This window comes from Sander lucioperca, chromosome 9 (genome assembly GCF_008315115.2).
Source record: "Sander lucioperca isolate FBNREF2018 chromosome 9, SLUC_FBN_1.2, whole genome shotgun sequence".
Classification (NCBI taxonomy): domain Eukaryota; kingdom Metazoa; phylum Chordata; class Actinopteri; order Perciformes; family Percidae; genus Sander; species Sander lucioperca.
This window is the reverse complement of record NC_050181.1, coordinates 4,974,711-5,002,644: the sequence shown is the minus strand read 5'-3', so window position 1 is coordinate 5,002,644 and position 27,934 is coordinate 4,974,711. Positions and strand designations below refer to the sequence as shown.

Below are 27,934 nucleotides of genomic sequence, written 5' to 3'. Positions count from 1 at the left end.
AGAATGTAAAGTAAAATAAAATAATAAAATAAGTTAAACAGTAATAAAAAGGAACATTACAGCAGAGTAGGTACAGTGGCATGTAGAGCCAGAGGTGGGGTGTGGAGAGAGTCAGGGTGGGTTCCGGGCCTTGTTAATAAGGCTAGTGGCGGAGGGGAAACAGCACAAGTATAAACTTATGCAAATCGACTTATTTTTGTAATCGATTATGTCGAGGAATTGTCCCACCCCTACCGATGTCTAGTATGTGAAGGTTCTCAGACCAAATTAGAGTGGGGATTAGCTCTGAGCTGTGCTGTCTTTATTATTTTTACATTTATGTGATATTTTAGGCAAGTAGCTGGTGGTCTTATCTTAGAATTTAGAAAAACACTGGACTAAGTTTTAAACTTGTAGATTTCTGTCATTTACGAGCAGCCAATATTAAGAAGTCAAAAGGCCAACCGTTCAAAAGTCACCACGACCAGATGTAGACAGGAAGAAAAAAAAGCTGTGTTTGTTTTGAGATGTTTTTTCTTCTTATGATCTGCTGTGTGTTTGAGCATGTAACTGCAATTTGAGCATGCTCAGGCTCACAGCCCCACTGACCTAGCAGTGTGGCTTTTATCATGGTGTGGAAAAATTGAAGTATGGAAATGTTTGATGTGTTCGAAGAGGAGATGAAATAGAGCATGATTTGACATGTGGTCATAACGGGCTGTAATGAAAAAGCAGCAGAAGCAGGGCGAGGTGATGAATAGATTCATTATTGGCTGGGCAATGAAGCAAAAAATTGTAACAAAATTTTAATGAAAGTTTTAATGTTAGTTCACAAAGCTGCACATGCATGGCTTCGGCTGGCTGACATGATAATACATACCTTTGAGATGATAGACATTTTTGAAATGTTTTGCCATACTGTGTATACTGAGCTAACTACCTGATTTAATGGCTCTGGTTGTATCAGGTCTCCATTGCCTTAGGATATTATTATATGTGTTTACTGGATTAGCCAAAAACAAACATTCTTGTCTAATTGTTTTATTTACAGACATCTTTCTCCATTTAGGTTCCAGAAAGGTACTATATCGAGATAAATGTTGACGTTTGATATGAAATTATTACTCCTATAAATTATCTATATGGCCCACTCGTGCTTTACTATAGAATGTTAGCCAAATAGCTCACATTTCTCCTTGATTAACATATGTTATGTAGTGTTTCCAAAAACAAAAGCAAGACAAGGAGTCTACCGCCATACTTGCCATGCTCTGTGAGGCTGTACTTAGACACTTAGTACTCGGCGATATCAAGGAACCACGATTGGATTTGAAAATATTAGCGATCGCCCAAGCCTAGTGTAATGTTTATTGTGTTCACCATGCTAATATCAGTATGCTAACATTTGCTAAATGGTACTAAACACAAAGTAGAGCTGATGGGAATGTCATTAGTTTTTCAGGTATTTGATCTGACCTGATAATAGCACTACAGTATATGACTGGTCAGTGGATGGAAGTTATTACAATTCATCCACTGGAGACCATGAATATATGTACCCAATTTAATGGCAATCGCTGCAGTAGTTGTTGAGATATTTTAGGTGAACCAACTGTCCGACCGACATTCCCCTTCCTAGAGCAATGCCGCTACCATGGCAAAAATTATAATTTACTTTCTTCCATTCTCCTCCCCTTCCACTATCTATTTTACAAGGGCACCATCACTGCACCCTGAGCTTAGGAGAATGATTTTGATTGGTTTAAAGAAATACAAGAAGCCTGAGCGTGTTTTTTTTCCCCCTATAGCAGAATGATAATGGGTGCAGCCAGACCATTCTCCTGCGCTGTGGAGATAGGTCTGGCTATGCGTGACTACCTATTTAGTGGATCCATACCAGTATCCCTTTCAAATGTATCCACATTAAACAGCCCTTATGGTGTCACACTGAGGATGATGGATGATGCTCTGCCATTGTCGGAGCTGTGTGAATTGGCAGGAACAAGGCTGAGACATATCACAGCAGTCTGACACAACACTGTCAGTGTTTCCTGTGAGACATGCTCAGGCTGAGATATTTCTCTGGTCCAGCAGGGTGCATATATGAATAAAGTGGCATCAGTTTATAGTTTCAATACTATGATTTTCTTTTTTACATCTGCGGTGCTTAAATGTACCCTTTGGTAATTCTTGTAATTTCTAACTAAATTAAATCTAAATTATACTGTCACTTTAATTATCATGCTCTCTAAAGGTGACTAAATTGTATTTGTTTAGTTAAGCACTACATCTGAATGGGTCCACAGAAAGAAACTGGTCTGCATTAGCTACAATGTGATGGATACATAGACTGTATAAAACAGGATGGATATAGCCTGAAGAACAAGATGAGACATTTTCAATATAAAAATGAAAAGGGGCATTAAATCCTGTGTGTGGGTAAGAATGAAAAATGTCTTGAAACCAAAGGCTTCTTCAGCATAAAGTCAGGAAGGGCTTTGTTTTCAGCGAAGTGGAAAATTGGATTTTCTCAGTTTATGACAAAATGCCAGAACACCTCTAGCTCTTCTCAGTGGGACCCGATTACATTAGCTCAGGGTCCAAGTCTCTATATTTAGGTTTTGGACATGTGACAGAACCGGTGGGTTTGTCAAAGACAACTACAAGTCATTGACATTTAGGGCAGTTGGAGGCAGTCAAGTAAGGAAACTATGAGCAGGGGGTCTTTTTCATTTCTGGTCTGTGAAGACTTTCAACCTAAAATCAGAATGCCATACATACAATGCAATACAAGCAGAGACATCTCACTGAAGAAACGTGGAAAAGTGTAATTATACATTTCAAATTCATCATTTGACTAATTACTGTGAAGTGACACTTGTTTTCTTCCTCTCAGGAGCGGCAGGAGGAGGACCTAGTGTCCCACAGGTCATCCACAAGTCGTCTGTCCAGGTCTCCTTTGCGAGGAGTGAAGAAGGTGAAGATCATGCAGTGTAAAGTCACCCTGCTGGATGGCTCCGACTTCACACTCAATGTGGAGGTGAGATAAAACGCCTAACCTTTTGGTACAGGGTGCCCAGTGTTTCCCCTATAATTGTACAAGCCTGGCGGGCCAACAGGAACCACAGGCAATTTTTAATGCCAAAATTAACGGTATATGTCTATTGTGTTTCCTCTATATTCATTCTGCAACATAATATTGCACGGCTCATTTTGGCAGCCGTCAGTTTGAAACAGGAGACGGGAGCACCGCAAAGCACAGCCGCTTCCCTGTGGTGCCCATGTTAACCATAGACTGTATATAGATATGATGTTAACCAATTGGGCTGTTCAGACAGCGGCTCGGTGATCCTATCTAATCTATTTTCTGGTCTATTTTTTCCGTGAGCGAGAAAAACACACTGATAATCTATTCTAAACAATATAAATATATTATATATGATATAACTGATTGGATTCTGCACTTTTGCTTTCCACTTAGACACCAAATCCTCTGCTATCTTCTCGTCGGGTGATGAGTGAAATCTGACTCCTGCTACTCTGTGCTGCGACGCTGCTGATGTACGGAGCGAAGCAGACACTGTCGCGTTGCGGCTGATACACAAAAATGAACTAAATGGGTTTCTTCCTATAAAAAAAAATAAAGCTGAAAACAGTGGGTGCTGTGGGCAAGAAATGTTATTCCCAACCACCGTTAACACCAACCAACTACCACGGCAAGCCTATTAAAATAGAACAAAACTGGGCTATTTTGACAGCCCTTCTTAGAAGTAAGGATTTAATGGATTTCGCAGCACATTTACATTTGCATTGTGTCAAATTGCTATGTGGGATTTGTTTCCCCAGCAAAGCTTCTCTATGTAGTCTTGAGAGAGAGAGAAAAATAGTCGTATCACTATTTGTCGGCCTGGATAGAGCTGTGCTATTTGAATAATTTGTCCCATGAGTCTCAACATCTAATTTTTTTTTTTTTTTTTTTCTCTGATTATCTATAATTTTGAGTATTCAGAAATAAGCCCAATCACCCCTTGAGCCCATCAAGGAAACATTTATTTTTGGTGTAAATGTGAGTGTCAGAGCTCATTTTTTCTATTATGACATTATGAATTCAGGAATAAATCTGGATAGTGAACTTATTTGACATTTCACTTTTAAATATTTCCCTCTTAACAATAGGAAATTGAGCCTTTTCTCAAAGTTATAAGACTTTCAATTTTGTACATTCCCCAAAATGTGTTCAGGCTGAACAAGGGAGTACCGGCCCTTCCTCCCCCTAAAATCTCCTCTGAGCAGATTCCTCCCCACCAGGGGTTTGGAAAGAGGGATTAACGGTCTGTTTTTGTGGGGGTGAGGGGAGGGGTTCAGACCGTGAAATGGAAGCATTTGTTTGAGGGAATCATTGTCATTGACTCTGTGTGTTGACATAATTACTGGATGTCCCACTGTGGCAAAGGAAGGATTCTTAAGGACAGGGATCTGGAAATGGGTGTGAGTCTGGACTTCTTGCCCTATGAGAAGGTGGGAAAAAGGGTTTCTGAGGTGCCGTTAATTTAGATGCTTTAGAAGCGGACAAAACGAGCCATCTGAAGTCATTACCTTTGGCAGTGGTAAATTTTGATTCACATTTTTGTCTGAATCGCAATCACGTCTGCTTATTTCACATGGTCGTGACAGGATCAGCCACCTTTTTTATAAAGAGTAATAATATACAATCAAGCTGTGCTGGAAGATGCAGTTGGCATGAGTCACACCTGAATGACGCTGGCAGTTGGACAATACTCTCAATCACAGTAACCATAACGATGTCTTCACACAGATATATTTTATACAATGGTCACACTAACCGAAAAGGTTTCTTTAAAAGAAACACTCATTACAATAAAAAGCAAGAGTCAACAAAAAGATAATTAGCTAATTAGTTGCTTGCTTACCACAGGAGTTGTCATAGCAACCAATAAGTCACAGTCATGACCAGTCGGGAGTGTTTGCCTGAAACAAAACACACACAAAAACCGTTGTATGAAAGTGTCCTAACAGCTGAGTGTGAAACACAGCAGACACAAGCTAAGTCAGCTCATGGTGTTTGACACAGTGATTCCATTGAGGTCAAAGGATCCTCGGATAATTGCCAGGGAGTCCTCTTCCTCCTCCCAATCCCATTTGAAGAGAGTCCAGAGTGTCAAGATTTGACATTTTTATCCCCCTGACCTTGTAGTTTTCCAGCTCAACTCAATCTCAGCTTTCCTGTGGGGAAAAACCTCATTTCCTATCATCATTTGCTGTGTCACAGAACTGCTGAACCTCCTCCACTTCACTTCAGAGGGTGTTAGTCTCAGTGGAGGGGGAGACAAATCCCACATCTCACTGTGTTGTTATAAATCATAGGCATATTTTTGAAAATCTCTCTAGTTCAGATGTACGTCTTTATCCTACCCCTAAAGTACATGGCAATGCGTTCTAAGAGTTGTCTTTATTTAGAGCTGCAACAATTAGTCGATTAGTTGATAGACCGCAAATTAATCTGCAACTATTTTGATAATTAGTTAATCGCTAAAGTAATTTTTTTTAAGCAAAAAGCCAAACATTTTCTGGTTGCAGCTTCTCCAATGTGAGGATTTTCTGTTTTTCTCTGTTTTTATATAAGTGTAAACTGAATATCTTCAAAGAATTTCTAATAAGGGAAGAAGTTCCACTCTCATTACTTCCGGCTTCTGAACTGGTTGCAGTTCCACCGGAGTTCCATATAGGGGGCGCTCACAGGCGAGTGCAGAATGAATGGGACTCTATGGAGCTATACCCCTCAAAATCTACTTTTCTCAGGATATAATGTTTGTCTAGTAATTTGAATGTTGCATTCAAAAGGGGAGGCTAAGAAAATACACACTGCTCGGTGTTAGACTTTTTTAAAGTGGCTTTTTTGTTCTAAAAAGCCTTTTTAAAATGTCAATGACATCATACACATCGTACGGCCAGAGATACTGCTTTACGGCAAGCACTGAGTCACTTCCTTTTTTCTCCCGAGGCATCGACAACACAGCTGACAGGTTAGACTCTCCCTATCAATACACGTGCTAGAAAGAGGTTTGCTAATGTTTTAAAGACCACGCCGAAATATTCACTCTGACATTCTGGTTCTGCTTCGGATGCCGTCAAGCGGGATCTCCGATCGTAATCAATCCTTCACTGACCAATCAGCATTCATTAGCAGAATGCTAGCGTGTTATGGGCAACAATGACTCAACCTGTAAGAAATCGAAAGGACTTAAGTACTCGTTCATTCAACTTTCGACCTATAATCCATGTTGAACATGCAAAAACTACAATCAAATCTGAGATTTCTCAATGACAATCAGGCGAAAGAGACAAATTTAGCCGTCTAGCTCCATAGAGTCCCATTCATTTTGCACTGGACCACGATCACCCCCAGTGGAACTCTGGAACTGCAACCAAATTCGGTACAATGGGGCTTAATAGGGAGTGGAAAGGCTGTCCGTAGACCGGCTTTGATATCTTTGAGTTTTGGACTGTTGGTCAGACAAAACAAGACATCTGACAAAGTCAACAAGGACCCTGGGAAAATGTTCAGGGTATTTTTCACCATTTTACTTCAAATTGGTCTAAAAAATAAATGGATAATGAAAATAATTGTTAGTTGCACCCCTATTTTTGATACATGGTTTGGTGATGCAAGTTCCAGTACCTTTTTTATAATTATTGTGAATCTCCAAGCTCACTGCAGCAACTGCGATTGTTTGCTGTCTAAATTTAATCTTGAAATTGATCAAGAATGATGTTTCTTTTCTAATTTGAGATCAAATTTCTTTCCAATTGCCTCCTGATCTCATTCTCCTGAACAACCCCAGGGATGACATAATACAAGTCTGATCGAAGCCTCTGTCACAGCAAGACAGCAATAGTCTGACACAACTCTGCTAATTCCCTCAGAGATGTTCTGGCAGGATTAACTCTCTGCCACCAGTGGCTTTATGGCTCTGTTCATAATCACGCACAGACACTCCCGAGTTGTCATCATAAAAAGGATGAGCGTATGCTTTAAGTGATGAAACGGCGTGGGTGGATGCTGGTAAAAATGTACCATATGTGCTACTACTTCTTTTACATGCTACCAGCCAGATATGTATGTTTATTTCCATCTGTACCCTCATGTCACAGACTCCATGTGAATATGATAGATGCATAGGTGTGTTGTGATTCCTGATGCTAGAATGAGCTGTGGCAGTGGTTTTCAATAAATCCAGACGTGAGGAGCTGACTTTGGCTCTGTGCAGGAAGGAGGCTTGTGTGTTGTGGCAACTCGGGTCTTAAAATATCTCATGTGAGCTGGCCAAATGAATCTGTGAAGTCCAACCGCCTCCAGTGGGGGGAGTCGACGGAGCTCCAGCTGATGACATCCGGCACTCAGCTAGAGACGTGCAATCGATTTGGTTTTAAGGCTTCACATTGCTGAAGTTAACCCTGAGCTCAGGAATTTGAATGTGTATTTATACTATCATGCTTTTTCTAGAAGGAATTGATTCAGAGTGACCTAGTTGGTCAAATGTGGCTGCAATACCTTTGAGGTTTAGCCCTTGCAGGAAAGGCTCTTGAATGCATCATGAACTGCTTATGGACTAAACTTGCTTTTAAGTCATTGATTTTCAACACTTTGCCATTTGCACGTAGGGACCAGAACACTTGAATACTGTATATCTATATCTGAACTGCTTTTATATCTGGACTGCTCTTAAGCCAGACTTATCTTTAATTTCCTCTGCACATGTACCTGATCACTCAAATATATCAGGATTGCTTTTAACTGTAAAAAGACTTGTCTTTTATTTTGCTCTATTGCTATGCTATTCTTATTAATCACTTTGCTCTTTGAACACTAGTATTTTTTGACTGTATCTTGAAGTTATTTATCTTAAGCACCGTTTTTTTTTACAACCACACTATCAGTCAATAACCCTACTTATCCATCCACTAGACTTTCTGCTTATTCATGCTTATTTTTTTAGTGTCATCTTTAGCTGTGATCATGTACCTGTTGTTATTATTGTATCTGGCTGCTATGGCGATTTAATTTCCCTCCAGGGATTAATAAAGTCCTCTATCCATCCGTCCTGCATTCCTTCCTTCCTTCCTTTCTTCCCCTGGGAAGACATGTAGTTGGTTGAAACATTACTAATAATTAAAAAAAAAAATTAAAGAGAGCTGTGATTCCAGTGTGCCGGCACTCTCTGAATAGAAAAATAGAAATAGAAAAAAAATATTCAGAATTTAATAAATGCATGTCTGCTAAGGACACTTGAGCAAGCCTTAATATGTTTTGTCACACAGCACTGTCTGAAAAGCAGTGTCTAGTATTAGCTATCTGTGTTGTTTTTATAATTTAAATTTTTAATTTCATGTTTTTTTTTAGTTCAGTTATCTCAATATAATGAATCCAATGACATCATTAAATAGCACAGCCTATGGCACAGTTGGCACAGGCACAGTTATGTTTTATTTTTATTTTGTGTTGATAATTATTGAATATGGTGTAGTTTCACCAATCACATTACATTACAATTCAGTTCATCTTAACATAAAATCAACAAAAAACTTAAAAGCAGCAGACTTATCAGGAAAACGCTTTTCTCATGCAAAATAACATCCTGATTCTGTTTTTGTGGCATAATCCTTTTAAATTATACTCTTCTTGATCATAAAAAGGTGTGATAATGCTGACTACTTTCAGTGTACCCTGTTTTGAATAAGTTTGTTTGTTTGTCTGTTTCTCTCACAGAAACGAGCCAAGGGCCAAGTGCTCTTTGATAAAATATGTGACCACCTCAATCTACTGGAGAGGGATTACTTTGGCATCACATGCAGAGATGTAGAGAATCAGAAGGTAAAGGAAAATCTATGATATGATGATAATCAGTTTTTATGGAGTTGTTAACTGACTATATGAATTATATATTAAAAGCAGGATTATGAAAGAGTCAAATATGCTAAATGACATTCAATAACACCAAAAAAGTGCGTTTGAGGAAGTCATTTAGAAGAAACTTTGGTTGTTAGTAATTTGATGATTAATGCTTTTTGTCTGTGGTTGTCTGTTTCAGAATTGGCTAGACCCTTCCAAGGAGCTAAAGAAGCAGATCAGGAGTAAGTCTAGTAATGTAATAAAGCCACTAAAGTGTTTTGTCTTGAACAGCAGAGGTAATTTAATGTTCTCTCCTCGTCTCAGCTGGTCCCTGGAACTTTGCTTTCAACGTCAAGTTTTACCCTCCAGACCCCTCCCAGCTGACTGAGGATATCACAAGGTGAGTAAGCAGCTAATTTAGAAGAATGACGTGATCCCTGGCTAGCATTTGCTTCTTTAAAGGAACACGCTAACTTATTGGGACTTAAGCTTATTCACCGTAACCCCCAGAGTTAGATAAGTCCATACATACCCTTCTCATCTCCGTGCGCGTTGTAGCTCTTTCCGACGGTTCCACCAGTAGCTTAGCCAAGCACGGATCCTGAAGGTAATCGGTTCCAACTAGCCTACTGCTCCGAATAAGTGACAAAATAACTCCAACATGTTCCTATTTACATGTTGTGATTTGTATAGTCACAGTGTGTACAAATAACAAGGTCACATGAGACACAGCCATCTTCTAACTGTATATACACTGGGAACTATATTCTCAGAAAGGCGAAACAGTGCTACTTCTGCTACTTGGGCGGAGTGATATGCTTGCACCTGAGAAGCACCGGACAGAGAATAGAAATGCTTCGCTTTTCTGAGACTGTAGTTCCCAGTTTATATACGGTTAGAAGATGGCTGTGTCTCATGTGACCTTGTTATTTGTACACACTGACTCTGGGGGTTACGGTGAATAAGCTAAAGTCCCAATAAGTTGGCGTGTTCCTTTAGTGAATTTTTAGTAAAACTTTTAGTAAAAATGTATCGCTGTTCCTCAGTGCTTCTTATATGTGGACTTTGAGTTTAATTTTTATTGATTATTGCCTAAATAATAAATGTAGTTTTAATAACGAAAAATAACGGATTATGCCGGTAAATGGTATTAAAAAGGCTTACAAAGACAATTCAGACATTGGATTTGATAACAAAAACAAAATGACTTGAATGTTTTGTTTTCCATCTCTTCGTCCTCTTTTAGGTACTACCTGTGTCTGCAGCTGAGGGATGACGTGGTTTCGGGCCGCCTGCCCTGCTCCTTTGCCACCCACACGGTGCTGGGCTCCTACACAGTGCAGTCTGAACTGGGAGACTACGACCCCGAGGAATTAGGCAGCGACTACATCAGCGAACTGCGCTTCGCACCCAACCAAACCAAAGAGCTAGAGGAGAAGGTCATGGAACTTCACAAGACCTACAAGTTAGTCTCGACATCATTTCCTAAACATCTTTTCATACTAAGCTTGAACTGTCCAGCACAACTTTTAATACGGTCACGGACCTGCCAAGAATGTACAGTTGGGTTATACACAGAGCTTCCTCTTGGAAAAGAATGAATAATAGACGGAATTCAAAAACGTACTGGTGTGAGAAAGGTAATAGTAAAAAGTAATTGAGATGAGCATTGTCGGTACACGATCCGTTCTGCCTGCACGATCCGTTCTGCACATGCGCAAGATAATACTGTTTTACCGAGGATACGACCTGCACGATCTGTTCCACGCTAGCCTATGGCTAGCCTCCACCGGGAAGCTAACGTTAGTTTAGCTAACAGCTAATTCGGCTAACCGCTAGCTGACAGCTAGATTCAGTCTAAAATAACGTTAACTCAAACGTAATGGGAAAAGCAGGCTACAGCTAAATTAAGACTTCACAGTAATAACAATAAAGACAAGTATTGAGTGATTGTATTTTAAATGAGCACAAGTAAAGTAGAACTGACGTAACAGCTGTTATATATGTTAGGTGTTTGTTATATATGTCAATGTTTATTTTCAAGTTTTATTTTGAGGGTCTTTTAAAGTTATTACATGCTGTCTCAGCTAGCAGTTAGCCGAATTAGCTGTTGGCTAAACTAACGTTAGCTTGCCTGTGGAGGCTAACGGCAGACCGCTACAATCAGCTAGCGGTTAGCCGAATTAGCTGTTAGCTAAACTAACGTTAGCTTGGCTGACGACCGGAAGCGTGGAACAGATCGTGCAGTGTCGTAAATCCTCGTACAACCGCGAAAATTATCTTGCGCATGTGCAGAACGGATCGTGCAGGCAGAACGGATCGTGTACCGAACATTTGTATCAATACAGAGCTTCTCTCATCTGGATTTTAGTGGTTGAACAGCAACCTGAGTGAATATTTGCAGCCTGGAATAATAATCCGTTCTGAAAGGCAGCATGTCTCCAGACATTGGATTTGTGTTTTCCTATAAATGGATATAGCTGACTGTCCTCTGTCTGAGTCCTTCATTCTCCCTCTATAACAATGATTTATGTGTAATTTGATGCAGACCTGTGTAGCCTACTGGCTGGAGTAAGACAATGACAGGGCAAGGATTAGGGTCTCTCTAAAGACCCATCGATGCTAAAAGTGGATGCGCTCATGGTACTCTGTTAAAAGCCTCCATAAAAACCACAATTTTCCAAAAGCTTTTATGCAGTAAAACTGAATTATCCCCGTTTTAGATCTTATTGGACTCTGCCTCTTAAGTGTTGCATATTCACATTGGTCAGAAAGCATCAAATCTCTCTTTGCTATACTTGTTTGACCTCGTCTCATCCGTTATGTTCTGTTCTATCAGGGGAATGACACCAGCCGAAGCAGAGATGCACTTTCTGGAAAATGCCAAGAAGCTGTCCATGTATGGCGTAGACCTCCACCACGCTAAGGTAACGGGTCACTGCAAACTTTATTGTCTCTCACAAGTCAAACTAAATATCCAGTGTCCAGAACAGTTCATCACAGCTGTAGATGTCAAGTTTCTACTTAATATCAGGGTGAAAAATCATACATTTTGAAGTTGTTACTTTTTTAAGTTAAAGATGTTGTAGGTAGGATTGCGAAGATCCAGGACTTAGCCCAAAAATTTGAACATCGACAACTTCCCTCCCCCCTTTCCGCTAAAGCCCAAAACGGTCTCCTAAGCCCCTTCCCCTACAAGGGAGAATGAATGCGTGTGCATGAGCAGTGATTGACACGCAGTTAGACCCCCCCCCACCCCCACCCCCAGCCCTGATTGGTGCATCTGAACAGGGAGCTGTGGATTTTTGCAAATCACACTACAGGCTGGAGGTGGTGCCAGAGGAGCCAGATTTTTTTTAAATGACCTGCTTCATGTAGGTCTACTCGAACATAGGGTCAGTTTCAGCAAATATGACAGAAAGTTAGTTTTATAAGTAGGGCTGTCAAAATAACGCGTTAATTTCGATTAATTAATCTGAGAAAAAATAACGCGTTAAAAAAAAAAAAACGCAGATTAATCCATTCCATATTGACGTTTGACCCGGAGCCGTTCTAGCCACCATTCAACTGTAAAATGAAGGAGGGAGACGAGAATGTTCTGCCTGGATCATTAACTGGAACATTTACTTGTAAAAATCTTCTTCCTGCCAACCCTGGCTACCGAAATCTGGTGCCACTGATATGTCTGCACTTCTCTCTGATGCTCTGAAACAGATGATACAGGTAACCCAAACACCGCTGCACGTGGCGCTAGTTAACACTATACTCGACAGCAGCTAACGTTAGCCTACCGCTAGCTAGTAGCTGGATTAAACACGGTTACAATGCTGACAGCTAACGCTGAACGGTGTAAAGTTTGACTGTTTTACTGTAGAGGACTGTGACTCAACAGCGGGATGTAACAATCTGCAGCTGCCGAGCTGCCTTCGGAAAAACAACACAGACGGTGCGTTCAATGAAACTGGTAAACTACATCTTCGTGGTGCATTTGAAGTTATTGTAAATGTCCTTGGTGGTTGTTTTTGTCGTTCAACAGCAATTTACTAGTGAAATAAGTTATTGTTATTGTTATACATTATTATTAAATCATTTAATTTTGACCATATGGCCTTAGCAATAAACAAGCCGTTCTTTAATGTCACCAACTGTTGTTTAGTACCCTTTGTTTTCTTTTCTTTTTTTACTTTCTTAAAAAGTATCGGTTCAGGCACCGTCAATTATGTATGCGATTAATTTCGATTAATTAATCACAGTCTGTAATTAATTAGATTCATTTTTTTAATCGATTGACAGCCCTATTTATAAGTCTTACCTACTGCACCTTTTAAAATGGGAAATGATTTAGTAGTTCATAAAAATCAACTACAATGTCCCTGAAGTCTCCAAGATGCATTAAGGAATATGCAGTGAAATTTAATATAATATTTTGTATTGTCTTTAAAAGAATAGTTCAACATTTTGGGAATTACGGCTATTCGCTTTCTTGCTGAGAGTTAGATATAAAGATACATTATATAAACAGACATTAAAAGTAATGGACCGGAATCCTGTAAGATGGCACCATTGCCTCATTTTAAGGAAGCATAACATCTTGAGTTTTGACAGTTTTGTAAATTATTCATTTCTAAAACTAATTTTTAAGTGTGTGAATAACCTTACACCAGAAATATTCTGTCAACTAGTAGTGAAACAGAAAAGCGGAATAAGAACTAGAGGCACAATAATTGGTAACTGTATAGCCGCAAAACGTAGAACAACATTTGGTCAGACATCTTTTTCAGTAAGAGGCATAAAATTGTGGAACGCTTTACCATCAGAAATTAAAACATTGACATAACTCAAGGTTTTAATACACATTTAAAGCAATGGCTGAAATTGAAACAACTCTGTGAACACTGACTGTACAAGATACAACACAATTTATACAAACATAATGTTGCATATGTTAGCATGCACAGACATATGCACAATTTTGTGTTCTTGTATTGTTAAATGTGTCTAGACTCTGTTTTATAGTGATTTCTACATTCATTTAAGGCCATATTTTATTTCATGTATGGGATGTATTTATTGTATGTATTTTAATAGTTATACATTTTTAAATTAATACTCTGTAATTTCTGTTTTAATTTTAAAAGCCTAACCAGGGACAGGGGTTGCAAATTAGTCATGGCTATAAACCTGTATGCATGGCATCTACTTTGTATTCTTTATAAAGCAATGTTCTATGCATTTGTCCCTGTCAAATAAACATTAAATAAATAAAAAATTCATAACCACTCTCATGTTCGTACGCAAAATATTAAAGCTACAGTCAGAAGTCTGTTAGCTTAGCTTAGCACAAAGACCAAAAACGGGGAAACGGCTCTGTCTAAAGGTAAAATAATCCACCTGCCAGCAACTCTATGGCTCACTAATTAACACATTATATCTCGTTTGTTTAAGCTGTACAAAACCAGTGTAAAAACAATACATTGTGGTTTTACAAAGCTTTAGAGGTAGGGTTTTTTTAACCTTTGGATACATCCAGGCTAGCTGTTTCACCTTGCTTCTAATCTCGCATTGCCAGACCTTTTTAGTTTAGAATGCCAACACGCACAAAAAACGCGGAAGGTGACGGACATCCGGCACCTGAACAATCCCGGAGGTGAAACTTCGTCAATATACTGTAGACTACCTTGCTTCTAGTCTTTATGCTAAGCTAACCAAATGCTGGCTGTAGCTTCATATTTACAGATACGAAAGTGGTATCCTCCTTCAAATCTCACCCTCGGCAAGGAGGCAAATAAGCTAAGTCATTTCCTGAAATGTATTTATTCCTTTTAAGTAGTAGTACACTGAATCAGTGTACTAGAACGTCACTCATGACTTCAGTATTGGTGGGTGTTTCCAAGATGCATTACGAAGTATGCAAATGATTTAATATAAATGTTTGTATTATTTTTATGACACATTCCACTCATGCAGTCAACAGTGACGCTTGCCACCACAACGCCGCCGCTTAAAAAACATCACAGCTGCCACAGTAATGCCTCAGTTAAACATGCCACTGCTGTTTCGCTGATTGACTGACGTGTCTCATGCCTCTGTGGATTTTGGGGGGGGGGGGCTGAGGTGTAGAGTGGTGGTGAGGTCTGGAGCCCAGCTTGACTTGAAGGATTTTCTTGCCATTTCTAATCCGTCAGCCAGATGGGATCAAACACGTCATTAGAACACAGGGAGTAAAGAAAGAGCTGGATTACAACTGCAGGACTGCTGTCATCATAAAAGAAAATTACAGTCATCAGTCTTGATATGAATCAGTTATCAAAAGCGCTTTGAAAGTCAAAATGGGTGTAGATGTGAGCGATGGAGAGGATATTGCCTTCGCAGAATGGAGGAGATGACAGAGATGAGGAAGCGGCCTTGATCAAACTGAGTAGACATCAACGCTCAGTGTTGGATATGTGAGTCAGTTTTGATACACGAGAAAAATATGTACATATCAGACCAGCATCCCTCTTTTGTCTTCTCTCCTCTCTCATTAAATGCAAAGTTGGTAGGGAGTCTCTATGAATGCTTGGCTCCAGCTGAGGGAGAGGTAAGAGGCTGCATCCCATGTGCTTACCTGCGTGTGTGTGGTTTCTACTTGTGCATGGTTACATACAAAGTTGTCATTTCAACATCCCATTAAGATTGATTGTTCCTGCTTTGGACCAGCGCTTCCCTCTCAAAACATCATTGGTTTCACCTGCTCATCTCATGCTTGCAGTGAAGAGCATCATACGTGCTTCAACAACCATTTCCCAAGACTTCACTGTTTCTTTTGCCACTCGGTGCCCCTTGAGTCTTTATTCAGCGTCACTACAGCCTGCATAGAGAAGATAAGAGTACCATATGCCTGATTCCACTCTCCACCTGCCTGTTTTACCCTTTTTTTTAATCACAAACTTGGCTCTGTTAAATTCTACTTTACCCTGCTGTTCACTAGCTCCTGGGCCTCTTGTATATCCTGTAGAGTTAAGAGAAGAGCAATGTTGTGGTCAGTGGCTTCTTCCTTGAGATTGTCAAGGATCCTGTGTTACCAAAGTGACACGTGAAAGAATTTCATCAAACTAATGTTTTATTGTTTGCCTGTTTTTTGCAATTTCTTTGGTGTGTGTTGTTTCCAGGACTCTGAGGGCGTGGAGATCATGTTGGGAGTTTGTTCAAGTGGCCTGCTCATCTACAGAGACAGGTTGCGGATCAACAGGTTCGCTTGGCCCAAAATCCTTAAAATCTCCTACAAAAGGAACAACTTCTACATCAAAATCCGGCCCGGCGAGGTAAGAACAATAACAGTTATACTGTAGATATTTAAATATACAGTACATTTATTTATAGTGATGTCCAGAGCTGATCTGCTGGGTCAGTATCGGGTGTAAAAAAGGCATTTATTTGATCTTCTGCAAAGCCTGATCCATCTGATTCTTTGTTAGGTGTAACTAATTTGGCTCTTGTCAAATTGGCCTCTATTTCATCAACATTTTACAAGTGCTGTTCTTCGTGGCTTCTGAGGTTCTGAACTTTCTGAAGAGGAAAAGATGCTGTCCTACTTCTGTCTTAACATTTCCTGACCCAACAGATCCACACTGATATCCCTCTCTTTACTTATATCCTATAAAGGAAATCCTCTGATGCTATATATCTTATATAAACTGGCTTTGCTAAGTGGGCACTTGGCTATGCCATAATAAAATAATTGGACTGGGATATCACTATTTATATAATGTTCATATTTAAGCAGTTACAGTTTGATGTAAACAATTAGTAACATGTTAGCATTAACATGGAAACATACATTAATTAAAAAAAAAGGATTACAAATAAATGAATAAACAAGTTCAAAGTTGCCTGTATAGTTAATCTGACCACAGTGTGTTGTCCCTCTTGCAGTTTGAGCAGTTTGAAAGCACCATTGGTTTCAAGCTTCCAAATCATCGCGCTGCCAAACGGCTCTGGAAGGTCTGTGTCGAGCACCATACCTTCTTCAGGTAAGAAACAAGATCTTTGAGTGTGATAGGAAACAGCTTTTAAAGCTGCTGTAGGTAGCTTATTATTTAAAAAAAACCTGTTCTGGTATATGATCACTGATTTAAAAACATTCAGCCAATACTTTTTACAGTCCTGTAAACATGAGTTTATTGATAATCACCATAGATGATTTCTGTGTAGTGAAATAGAAACAGTGCTCAGGCTGTTAGTAGCTGTTGGCATTTGGACAACATGTGAAGCTGCTTTGTGCTGCTTTAATCAAAAAAATGTCTCTCGGGTTCTTTTGAGTAGTGAGCCAAGCCTGAGGGCCCTCTGGAGACTATTCAAATGAGTAGAAGTTCTAATGTTTTACAGAGCATAGCGTAACTCTGTGTTATTTCTGCTTTGATTAATGTGCTTATTTGTAACTAATGGCAGGCTCGTATCCCCCGATGCACCGCCGAAGAAGTTCCTGAGCCTCGGCTCCAAGTTTCGCTACAGCGGCAGAACGCAGGCTCAGACCCGCAGGGCCAGCTCTCAGATCATCAGACCTGCTCCGCTCTTTGAACGCTCCTCCAGCAAACGCTACAACATGTCCCGCAGCTTAGATGGAGGTGAGGAGCAGTTGAGAGTTTTGATTAATTGCCAGCTAAAGTGCCAAATTGATATGTTGTTAACCAAGCACTTGGGAGGTCGGGATAACTGAAATTTTACCATAACCACGGACGATGTCTATGGTGTCCTGATTCCTGTATTGTTGCCCTGTGACAACAAATTTTGCGTGTGTGTCCGTGTGTCTCCGTGTGTCCCCGTGTGTCCCCGTGTGTTTTGTGTGTGAGAGCCACTCACCTGAAGTGTTGAGAAGAAGAGCTGTGAAAATGTCCGAGGAAACTGACATTCTTATCCAGCCTTATATCCGCCATTAAATCGCCTTAATTTGGCAGTGTGAGAGAATTTGTGGACCAAAACAGTTTAAACTCCCCGGTAGTAGTTCACAACGTGTTACTCTTTACTTTTGGAATCTTGCAGGGATATCATATGACCAACTGAGGGGCTGTCATTCACGCTCTCTGTCTGTGTAGCCCACATTGTAAGTTCCCCCATTTAAACATTATAGATGACTTTTAAATAGCCTATAAAAAACAAACTGGATATAGTTGATGATAATATTTTAGTTCATTAGCTATATTAAAGAATATTCTAAAATTTAGGTATACTTTAGGCCTGTCTCTTTCTCTCTCTCTCAATCGCTCTCTCTAAAACATGAATTAAGATAATCATCTTAATTTTTTGGTTCACTTTTTAATTCCCTGATTTATAATCGTGATATCAAAATCTCATATCGTGAAATCCCTACTATGGACTTGTGTTCATTTATCCAGTTTATTTTGATCAGGGCTATTTTTAGAAGCTCCTTTGTGTTAGCTGCACACATTTTCAGATTGTTTATCATGTTTTTTTCTGAACTTTCTGAGGTTTTCTTTTTCCTTTTTTTTTAATTGCTTTGAAAAGGAAGACAAATGTGCCTTGCGCCTGAAAGCCTGCAAATATAAAATGTCTAGCACACTTGTGCAGTGCAGTGACAAAGTTTTACAAAAATTATAACAACAATGTGCGGGAGCAAATGAAACCATTTATTCCCCTGCTCATATTTTTGGAATTAAAAACAGACCGTGACTGATTCCAGCACGTAACATCCGTCTTTGTCCTTCAGCACCAATTATGGAGAACCATGAGACTCTCATGAAGGATAGTGCTGCCGACGGGGCGGCCAAAGTCATCGCAAAGGGAGACATCATCACCACGGTAACGACAGAGAAGAAGGCAGAGGAAGAAAAGGCGGAGCAGGAGGATGCTCAGATGGATGCTGTAGAGATGCCAGAACCCATGGCCACAACACCACTCAGACAAGACACTAAGGTAAACCGCTGTCTACCAGATGTGCAGTGCAGTCAGAGCTGCATTTAATCTGGATAAAGGAACTTTCTAGATGCTTGAGTTATCTTTGTATTTGGTCTAAAGAGAGTGATGATGAATGAATGTATACAGATATGCCGAGGGTTGTCAAAGAAACAGATTTTTCTTAGATGCTGCTGCAATTTTGTCTTAAGTCCTTTTTTGAGATTTTAGTTTAGTTTTCTCTTTTAATAGACTTATTAACGGCTGATGAGAATTTCCCAGTTGATTTCACCTCAACCCACTGCAGCAGAGTAGGCCTAAGTGCTTCTTTTCATCTTGTGTGCGCTTTACTAATTCACTTTTCTTTTCTTGTCCTTCCTTTGACCCCACACTATACTTGTGTGTTTGTGTGTGTGCTCATGCGTATTTGCCCCTTTCCCCTTCGCTCCTCTCCATTTACAAACACACACACACACACACACACACACACACACACACACACACACACACACACATCATCTCTTCGTTGACATTTCCCTACATCAGTGCTCCCCTCATGTATACACAACCGACCCCCTCCGCTCTGAGCTCTCACTCCCCTCATCTCCTGTGTCATCAACTAAAGTACGGCGGAGGCGCAGGGAGAACGTGCGTAAACGGGCCTCGTCAGTCAGTCCAGCCAAGAGCAGCGCTGGGTGCCGCCGCCGGCAAGCCCTCGCCGACCGCAAAGCCGCCCTGCTGGACGAGCAGGTGCTGCTGCTCTCGGCCCGCAAGCAAAGGCTGGAGCAGGGCAAGAGCCGCGGCGGCACGCTCTTCTCCTTCTCCCTGCACCTGCCCGACCTGTCCGCCTACCTGGACGAGGACGGCTACATCACCTTCCCCGATCTGTCAGAGATGCGCTTCCTCCCTCTGTGCGCGCAGAACTTCCTGCCCATTAAGTCACCTTCACTCATCCCCTGCTTCCTCTTCATCTTCTTCTTCCTGCTCTCCACCTCCTTCTCCGTCCCCTACGCCCTCACCCTCTCCTTCCCCCTGGCGCTGTGCCTCTGCTACCTGGAGCCCAAGGCAGCCTCCCTGACCGCCTCCTTAGCCCAGGGCTACCATGACCATGACAGTTCAGAGGAAGAGGAGGTGTGTGCGTACGTCTGTTTGTTCCAGTACCCGCCTCTGGCTTAGATTGACAGCTCATTATAACAGTTAACCCCTTATTCTGTCCTGTATCTCGCTCTGCTGTTTCACCAGTTCAGAGCCGACCTGGAGACTGTGTCTGTCCCAGTGTCTGTCAGTTCTCCTACTTTCAGAACCTCATCTCTGCCCGGTCACACCCTCATCCTATAGAACTACATCCTCATCAGCATCACACAGAGATGAATCTGCAAGTCTCCCCATTTCATATTTGATTGGCTTGCATTTACACTGCCTAAACGAGAGGGTTAGACACAAATATTGGGGACTTTTACTCGCATCAGCCTGAAATTTGACTTCTCAACACATTTACAACATTTGTCCATAAGCGCTATGCAGCATCACTAACAAATCACCATGAAATAATATCACTGTCATGCAGCAATATAAACAATATTTTAATATTTGACCCAGCGTGTTTATTAGAGATAATAAGGATTTGAAGAACTCACCTATTGTCATTTAGTCACTAATCCTTCACCAAACCTCATATTTAAAGACATAGCTTTGTGCCTAACCCATCTCAGTCTTATCACTTATATTCATGGCTTCACAGTATAGAAAAGGACTGCTACGAGATCAACGCCAGCTGCATGGAAACACTTCCATATTTATCTATGCACTCTCTCTGCATTGATATCAGAGTCAAGTAAAGCAGCACAAATTAAAATGAATGATTTAAATTAAACTTCTGCTAAAAAAGGCTACAAGCAGCTTACTGTAGAGTGCCAAGATGTGTTTCCCTCTCAGACAACCCCCTTTTGAATCACAGATGTAATGTACTGTAATGCATGCTGTGTTGCAGAGATACTGTGACAGTTAAATGTATCCAGATCACCCCTAGTGTCAACATGCATGGAGAGGAGGGGGAGGGCCTGAAAGTCAGGTTACTGTTCGTCGAATCAAATTTTTATAATCCAGTGGAGTAGGTTTGACCAGCAACAACACAGAAAATGTTTTACGTACCTATATACCAGGATTCAGCCCTGTCCAAATCCAAAGCAAATTTAACATTACACTTAAATGTCAAAGTGACTGACCAAAGGTTTCAACTTCCTCTGAGTCTGTTTTGCTTGCTTACTTTTCATTTGCTTTTTTCTTTCTGTTTTTCTTTTCCTAACCTTATCTGCAGTGTTGTCTGTTAATGTGTACCTACAGAAACAACCAGTGCATTTCCATTTGTTCCATTTGTGGTTATGAAGAATCTCTGTTGACGATAAATGCATTTTCAAGGGTTTACAAGTTGGGTTCTTGTTGTTTTCTTGCTTGCCACTCGGAACGGTTTTGGTCTGTTTGTGAAAGCAGACTGACAGCGAACAAACAGACTTTGCCTTTGATGGAGAGATGACGGCCACCGAGGTTTGTACATCAAAGAAAGATGTCATATTGAAGGCATGCAAAAACGTACAGACGGAGACGCAGAGAAATAAAGTGATGCTGAATCATAGATGTAATGCCCATTGAAATATTTAGGAGACATTTCTGCATGCGATGCATGCTTGCATCTCATTATGCCCATTTACTTCTTTATTAGTTTTCTCCTTTCCTCCTCCCTGTAATGTATTGTAAACACACGTTATGTGTGTATTGACATGGCTTTTCCACTGACTACCTTTTTAATAGAGAGCCAAAGTCATGGTGTCACATCCGGGCTCTTTCACTTCGGCTCTCTGTATACAGTAGAGTAGACCATTCGCTAAACCTCGCCCCCTTAGTTAACTTTGCAACACCTGTCAAGCTTCGATTTTTCTTGTGAGCATCTTGTAAAAGGGGTCTTAAATATGCAGATGGCTACATACATAATGTCATGCTAAAGGACTGAACCTAAAGCTGCATGTTTTGTTTTTGTTTTTTTTACATAACTTGTCACCCCAGAAACTAATGTAGTCCAGTTACTGGAGTGCTAATTAGCTGCACTTCCTAATGGTTGCAGCATATGTTATAGCAAACAAACACATTGTTTAATCCATTCCTTACATGCTTGCTTTTCTTGTAACTCCGTGCACACCTCTTCAGCCTGTGGAGAAATTCAAAGCTTGACAGGCATTATGCCTGCCTAGTTACGGTTGCTAAGGCTATGATTGGACCAATGCTGTTTGGGGCCGGGGGTTTAGTGAATGCTCAATTTCTGTCACAATATTCTTTACTTTTTTAATTCAACCACCATCCTTACCCTTACTCTTATCTCATTGTTGCTCATTTTCTCTTTCCCTTTACCCGCTTCACCCTTGTGTGTCTCTTCTTCTTTAATGACCGATTTCCTCCTTGTCTCACACGCTTCCCTCTTTGCTCGCGTCAGTCGGACGCAGATGAGGACTCTGAGATGCGGACTCAGGTACACTGGGCTCGCTTCATGGCCCTGCTCAGTGCATCACACCACCCCCTCCACCAGATGCACTGAGCCGCTCAGACATCAGTCACTTTGTGCCGTCTCTCCACCTTGGCTTGCCTGCTGCAGCTTCTGTTGACATGCTCACTATCCCACCACACACCAGATCAACCATTTGCTCTTGCCTGAATTCACTTCACAGACTGCTGCTGCAAAGCTGTCGCTGCTTCTAAACATTCCATTCCAGCTCATTTTCAAGTGCTATTGTGTAAATGGTGAAGTCATATTTCTTTTCCTGTTGCTGCACCCAAGAGTCAGATTTCAGTTTTTTTTAATCCATGGCTTTTACAGTGAGTGGACTTATGCCATCACGTCATTTATAGCCATACCGTAGAACACAAAGCTCCCAGTATCTCCTAACAATTGTCTATATTTAACATGACGCAGCTCCTTTAATGACAGTTCCTCTCCCCTCTTTTGTCTTTACAGTATAGTTTCATAAGACGAGTAAAAGGGGAAAACGTTTTTATCAAGCATAGTAATCTAATGCTAGAGGTTGGTAAGAAAACCATGCATGGTTGAAATATGCATGCAGGTGCCTTTTGTATGAAGAATCCTAACTGATAACAAATAATTATAACTTACCAGTAGCTTAGATTCTATTTTCTGGCGTGCCTGTGTGAATTTGAGTTATTACATTTTTATTAACAGATTTTTTGCTGTGAGCATCCAAATTATTTTTTTGTGAGAAATAAAGCAAGACAAATTCAACTGAAATAAATCAGTAATAGTAGAGGTCCTAACTTCTTACGAGATTTGGGAGTGTTGTGCTTAACTAAACCTGTAAAACTAAATCTGTGAATCTATGCATGAAATCATTTATTTTCAATTAAGCTGGTCCTAAATGCTCTCTTAGCATTTAAGTACACGCTGCCAGTCTCTTAGTTAACAGCTTCCATGTGAGTGGACATTTTGTCATTATGTTGCTGTTTGTGCGAGCTGTTTCACAGGTAGCCTGCACAGCCTCCTAAGCAGGCCTGTAAACAATACAAACAACATAAATAATGAAGCTTATAATGCAGTCGATTCTAGTCTGCATTGGTTTATTCCAGACCTTTTCAGAATTGCATTTTTATGCTTCTCAACGTTTTTTTGTGGTAATGTATTGGATATGCAAGCTACCGTTGCGTACATAAAGCATGGCCGTCGTTCCCTCCGCGCTGCTCTGGCCTCATCTCCTTGTGTCATGATTGACCGGCTACTGTAGGACACCTCGCCTCCAGAAGAGATGGTCAAGCACCAGACCAACATCAGCGAACTGAAGCGCTCCTTCCTGGAGACAGGCGACAGCGCGCCGGGCCTGACCGAATGGGAGAAGAGACTGTCTTCGTCCCCTGCACGCTCCCCCAGAGCAGATGAAGCACCAATGATAGTGCCGCTGGAGCCACAGGATGTAAGCTGCAGTCCTCAGCAGACTAAATGACGGCATGTGTGTGTGAAGCATGACATCATCGAGGAGATTGTTGCACAAACAAAGACATCAATCTCAAGAGGGTTTGCGTAATGGGTCATAGTGCAGTAAAATTCAATAATCATATCGGGGCTAGAGCCATATTTTCTACATCAAAGTGAGTCTGGTGTAATACATTGTATATTCCAAATGGCTCTAGTGCATTAAGAAGCACCTTGATAGAGTAAATGTATCTATCTCAAAGTAAGTGTGCGAATAAATGTGTCTATCTTTGTCGCTCTGACCTCATGTCTTTACTATATCATCAGCTGATTAACATTTTAATTTGTCTCGGTAATGGATGGTGCAGTCATTAATCAGTTATAAGATTGTTGTGCTCAGTGACATTATGTGCTTGAGTCAGGAGCAGTTTTATCAGTTCTCCTTTACTCTGAACATAGTCAGATGAGCTCACGCAGGACAAATGAGCGTCATTAATTAAAGTCTGAAGACTAATCACTGACATCAAACGTGTCTGACTGACTGAAATGAAAAGAAGCTGATTCACTGGAACGGCTTTGGGATGTGGATCCTGTCCATTTGAACATGTCCTTTCTTTGTCTCGATCTGTGTGTGGCCTTTTTATTTATTTATGTTTTTGTTTCCTTCTTTAGACTCAAGATGAGAAGCCTGCAGGAGAAGGGACTAAAGAGGAGGTGGAACCTAAAGTCACGGAGGTAAACTCCTTCCACTTTGTTTTCACATGTAAAAACCCTTGTGTTTGTAAGTGTGGTGTTTTCCCCTCTGTTTCTACCTAGCTCTATACATCTAGACACTGGCACAGTTTTTTGTGTTTTGGCTCTTACTTCTTAACATGTACATAGTCTCCACTTTATTTTCTTTATCTGCCCTTTTTATTATCTCTTTACATTTGAATTGAAGCTTGAAATTTCCTTTTTTTGAAAAGAACTAACAGATGTTTGTGAATATGATTTCTAGCTTTTTTTTAAATCGGTAGCTGATCTGAATCAATCAATTATTATCCAAAAGAGGAAAATAATTCGGTCAGAGGGGGGACAAAAAGAAAGACGGTCCATAAAAGGAACTGTACCAGAGAAATTAAATGTGAATTACTCTTCACGTATATTCATAGTTCTATAAGAGATAATACAACCATATGTGTGCAGAGAAACTAGCTTAAAAGCTACATCTAAACGGTGCATCTTTGTCCAAGTATTTATGGCGCTCGGTCTGTGTATGTGTCATTTCTAGATAAATAGTCTCTTGAGCTTATTCTCACCGTCTTGGCTTTGTGATGCCCTCTGTCTTTTAACTTGAACGATCCATTTCCAATAAGCCGAGTGTCTCCCCAGGCGGCAGGATATCTGGTCAAATACGTGGTGGATAGTATTGCAACAGATTTGGCCACCTCCTCGGGGCCACACGGGATTAGTCTGTCAACCACTATGGATGACGACGTCTTCATGGACGGGACCCTCAGGGAGGTGGACGAGAAAACCCCCGACTCCCAAGAGGAGGTGTCGGAGAGGGCAGAGATGAAGGTCAGCCCCGGAGCTGTCAGGCAGGAAGTGTCCCAGGCCATCAGTGACAAGAAAGGGACGCTCATTATCTTGAAGGAGGCGGAGGATAAAGTAGACACCGAGGGCAAAGAAACAAGTGCTGCGGATGAAGAAGAGGCGCCTGTTGTGCCTGGAGAGGCCGAAGCTGGGGAGAATGAAATGCTGTCTAAAGAGAAAGAATATATCAAAGAAGACATGTCTGTTGTTTTAGAAGCCAAAACCACAGTAGTCAAGACACAGAGTCCAACGATGGAGATAAAAACTGATGACATGACTCAGATTAAAGGTTCTGGTTCGCCTAAAAAGGCCATGGCATCGTGGATATCTGAGGGGGTGAAGACCGATGCTTCAGAAGTCATCGGTGTGTCGACAAAGCAAGTAAAAGAGATGAAGACTTTTGATGCCATGCAGCAGAAAGCAGAAATCTTCACCTTCGTCAAAGAGGTCCAAACGGAGCAGTCAAAGTCCAGCCTGACTCAGATTACAGTTTCTGAATCTTCATCTACATCCTTATCAGTGGTACTGTATGAAAACTAAAAGCAACAATCCGGTTTTGTCTGCCTCCCTCCATATCTCCACCACCACCCACAGCCTACCCCATTGCCTTCCCTCCAGCAGCCGGTCTAACAACAGTGTAACCAAACGCTCTGCATGGCTAACGGTCCCTTAACACCCAGCGTTTACTCTCACACTTGCCAAACCGCCGTTTTCTGTTGCAATCAAACCTGCTGCTTCTTTTTTGATACAACTGTTTTGGGTTTGTTTTTGAGTTTGTTGACAGCTCCAACAGCTCACCTTGCCTTAGCAACTGGCTCCCGCAGCTGATAAGGAAAGAAATGGGGGCTCTGGCTAGCTTCTGTTTGTTTTCTACCGTTTTGCTCTGCTGCACCATTCCTTTCTTTCTGCTCTTCAGTTATCAGTTCCCTGAAAGCAGTGACTTCATAGCCCTGGCTCAGTGCCACCCCTGCAGCTTTCCCCACCTCATCCTCCAAAATCCCCTGCTGCCTCCGTAACAAGTCAGGAAAAGAATTGTATGGGTCTACCTTAAAAGAGATTTTCACCCTTCTGAAGTTAGTTTTTCAAAAGCAGATTAGTGGAAATTTGCTGCTGGTGGATTCAGTGATCCCAAAACCGGATTTTCGTTTAAGGCTTTAGGTTCAAGCGGATTTAAAGAGCTACAAAATGGTATTCCATACAATAATATTTACTTTTTCAACCTTTTATTTTTCCGCCTCGTCTCCCTTTGCTCTTTATCTGGTGTTCACTGTGACTTTTGACTTTCTTCTCTTGTCCTTTCTCTCTTTCTTGTGTCCGTCCATCCTCTGTCCTATCAGTCTACGCTGGGATGGGTTTCCTCCTCTGAAAAGGTGACCACTCCTCTCTGGTCCTCACAGATTTAAAAAAAAAAAAAAAAAAAACACTGCAATGGTTTTCATGTAACTAAAACCTTAATTGTCTTACAAAAAAAATATGCCTATTATAGTCTAAAAATGTGTAACCCACATAACCATTTCTCTCTATTAGGTGTGATGTGAAGCCGCCCTCTACTGGGTGGATTTTTTTTTTTTGTCATGGTGAAGCAAAAACATCATCTAATGGTACAATTTATCATTCACAGGCATCAGCTGAACCGGAGGAGAGGGCGGTTGTTGCCACGGAGACAGAGGCAGCACCAGTGGAGTCGACAGGGCCAACGGTGAATATCCAAACCACAGAGGCTGCAAAGACCGAGCCAGTGCACACTACAGCCGAGCTCACAGTCGGAACGATGTCAGCAGATTATGTAGTTGTGTTACAAGAGGATATTAGTGGCAATACTTTAGGAAATCCACCAGCAACATCTGGTATTCCCGGCAATGCACCATCTTTAGAGCAACTTCAACCGTGTGCATCTGTAGAGCTGGTAGCAGAAAAACAGCCAGTAGCAACACATTCAGGGTCAGATGAGAGCCTGTCTGGCAGTAGCACTTCGCTGGGGTCTTCAGTGCTGACCTTAGCAGCAGAAAAAGGAAATGAGGAAGTAATAGATGACAAGGGAGAGGATGCCGGTGTGAAGGGGGTGGCGTTGATGTCACAACACGAAAATGATGGTTTCAGATTGACTGTTGCTCCTGCCTACATCAGAGATTGTAAAAAGGAAGATAAGCTGCCTTCAATGGAGGAGGAACATGACAAAGGGGAAGCAGCAGAGAGTTGTTTGCAGGCTTTGGAAGAGGATTTAGCCGATTGTAAAAACGCAGGGGAGAGAAAGCACACAGAAGTAGATGGCAAGAGAGTCCAGTTCTCCAACGAAGTGCAGTATTTTGTGGAACAAGAGTTCCCCACAGAGTTAGAAAATGGTATTGAGGAGGTGGATGAAGAGATAGATGAGTGTTCACATGCAGAGGGCGAAGGACAAAAGAGCTTTTCAGACATCTTGAAACATTTGCCCTCTGAAAAAGAGAAATGCTACTATGCACAGATGGACAGCTCAAACAAAGAAATGGAGAGAACAGAGGAGGAAGAGACGGATGGGAATAAGGAAGAACTGGACCAGGACTTTGATGAGGAAGAGCTGAATTTGAAACTGGCAGATGACTGTGATGACGAAAAGGCTTCAGAAGATGTTG

General features: G+C 41.1%; 1 protein-coding gene across 28 annotated transcripts in view; it reads left to right on the top strand.

Moving 5' to 3' along the window:
* epb41l3b (erythrocyte membrane protein band 4.1-like 3b) overlaps nucleotides 1-27,934 on the top strand; it is a 56,921-nt gene that overhangs the window by 21,875 nt on the left and 7,112 nt on the right. For 8 of the 28 annotated variants that reach the window (XR_004898198.1, XM_031293772.2, XM_031293763.2 and 5 more), the window contains exons 3-22: nucleotides 2,876-3,019; nucleotides 8,768-8,872; nucleotides 9,090-9,132; nucleotides 9,215-9,290; nucleotides 10,137-10,355; nucleotides 11,730-11,817; nucleotides 15,426-15,470; nucleotides 16,042-16,194; nucleotides 16,805-16,902; nucleotides 17,321-17,496; nucleotides 18,597-18,802; nucleotides 19,328-19,912; nucleotides 21,272-21,325; nucleotides 22,266-22,301; nucleotides 22,785-22,850; nucleotides 23,563-23,748; nucleotides 24,420-24,482; nucleotides 25,119-25,844; nucleotides 26,660-26,692; nucleotides 26,944-27,021. Coding sequence is in view for 27 of the 28 variants with exons in the window: in XM_031293763.2 (XP_031149623.1) it covers nucleotides 2,876-3,019; nucleotides 8,768-8,872; nucleotides 9,090-9,132; nucleotides 9,215-9,290; nucleotides 10,137-10,355; nucleotides 11,730-11,817; nucleotides 15,426-15,470; nucleotides 16,042-16,194; nucleotides 16,805-16,902; nucleotides 17,321-17,496; nucleotides 18,597-18,802; nucleotides 19,328-19,912; nucleotides 21,272-21,325; nucleotides 22,266-22,301; nucleotides 22,785-22,850; nucleotides 23,563-23,748; nucleotides 24,420-24,482; nucleotides 25,119-25,844; nucleotides 26,660-26,692; nucleotides 26,944-27,021 (3,180 nt within the window). In the remaining variant the exon portion in view is untranslated. The remainder of the gene's footprint in view (nucleotides 1-2,875; nucleotides 3,020-8,767; nucleotides 8,873-9,089; nucleotides 9,133-9,214; nucleotides 9,291-10,136; nucleotides 10,356-11,729; nucleotides 11,818-15,425; nucleotides 15,471-16,041; nucleotides 16,195-16,804; nucleotides 16,903-17,320; nucleotides 17,497-18,596; nucleotides 18,803-19,327; nucleotides 19,913-21,271; nucleotides 21,326-22,265; nucleotides 22,302-22,784; nucleotides 22,851-23,562; nucleotides 23,749-24,419; nucleotides 24,483-25,118; nucleotides 25,845-26,659; nucleotides 26,693-26,943; nucleotides 27,022-27,934) is intronic. The other 20 variants (XM_031293766.2, XM_031293773.2, XM_031293765.2 and 17 more) reach the window with 20 other exon arrangements.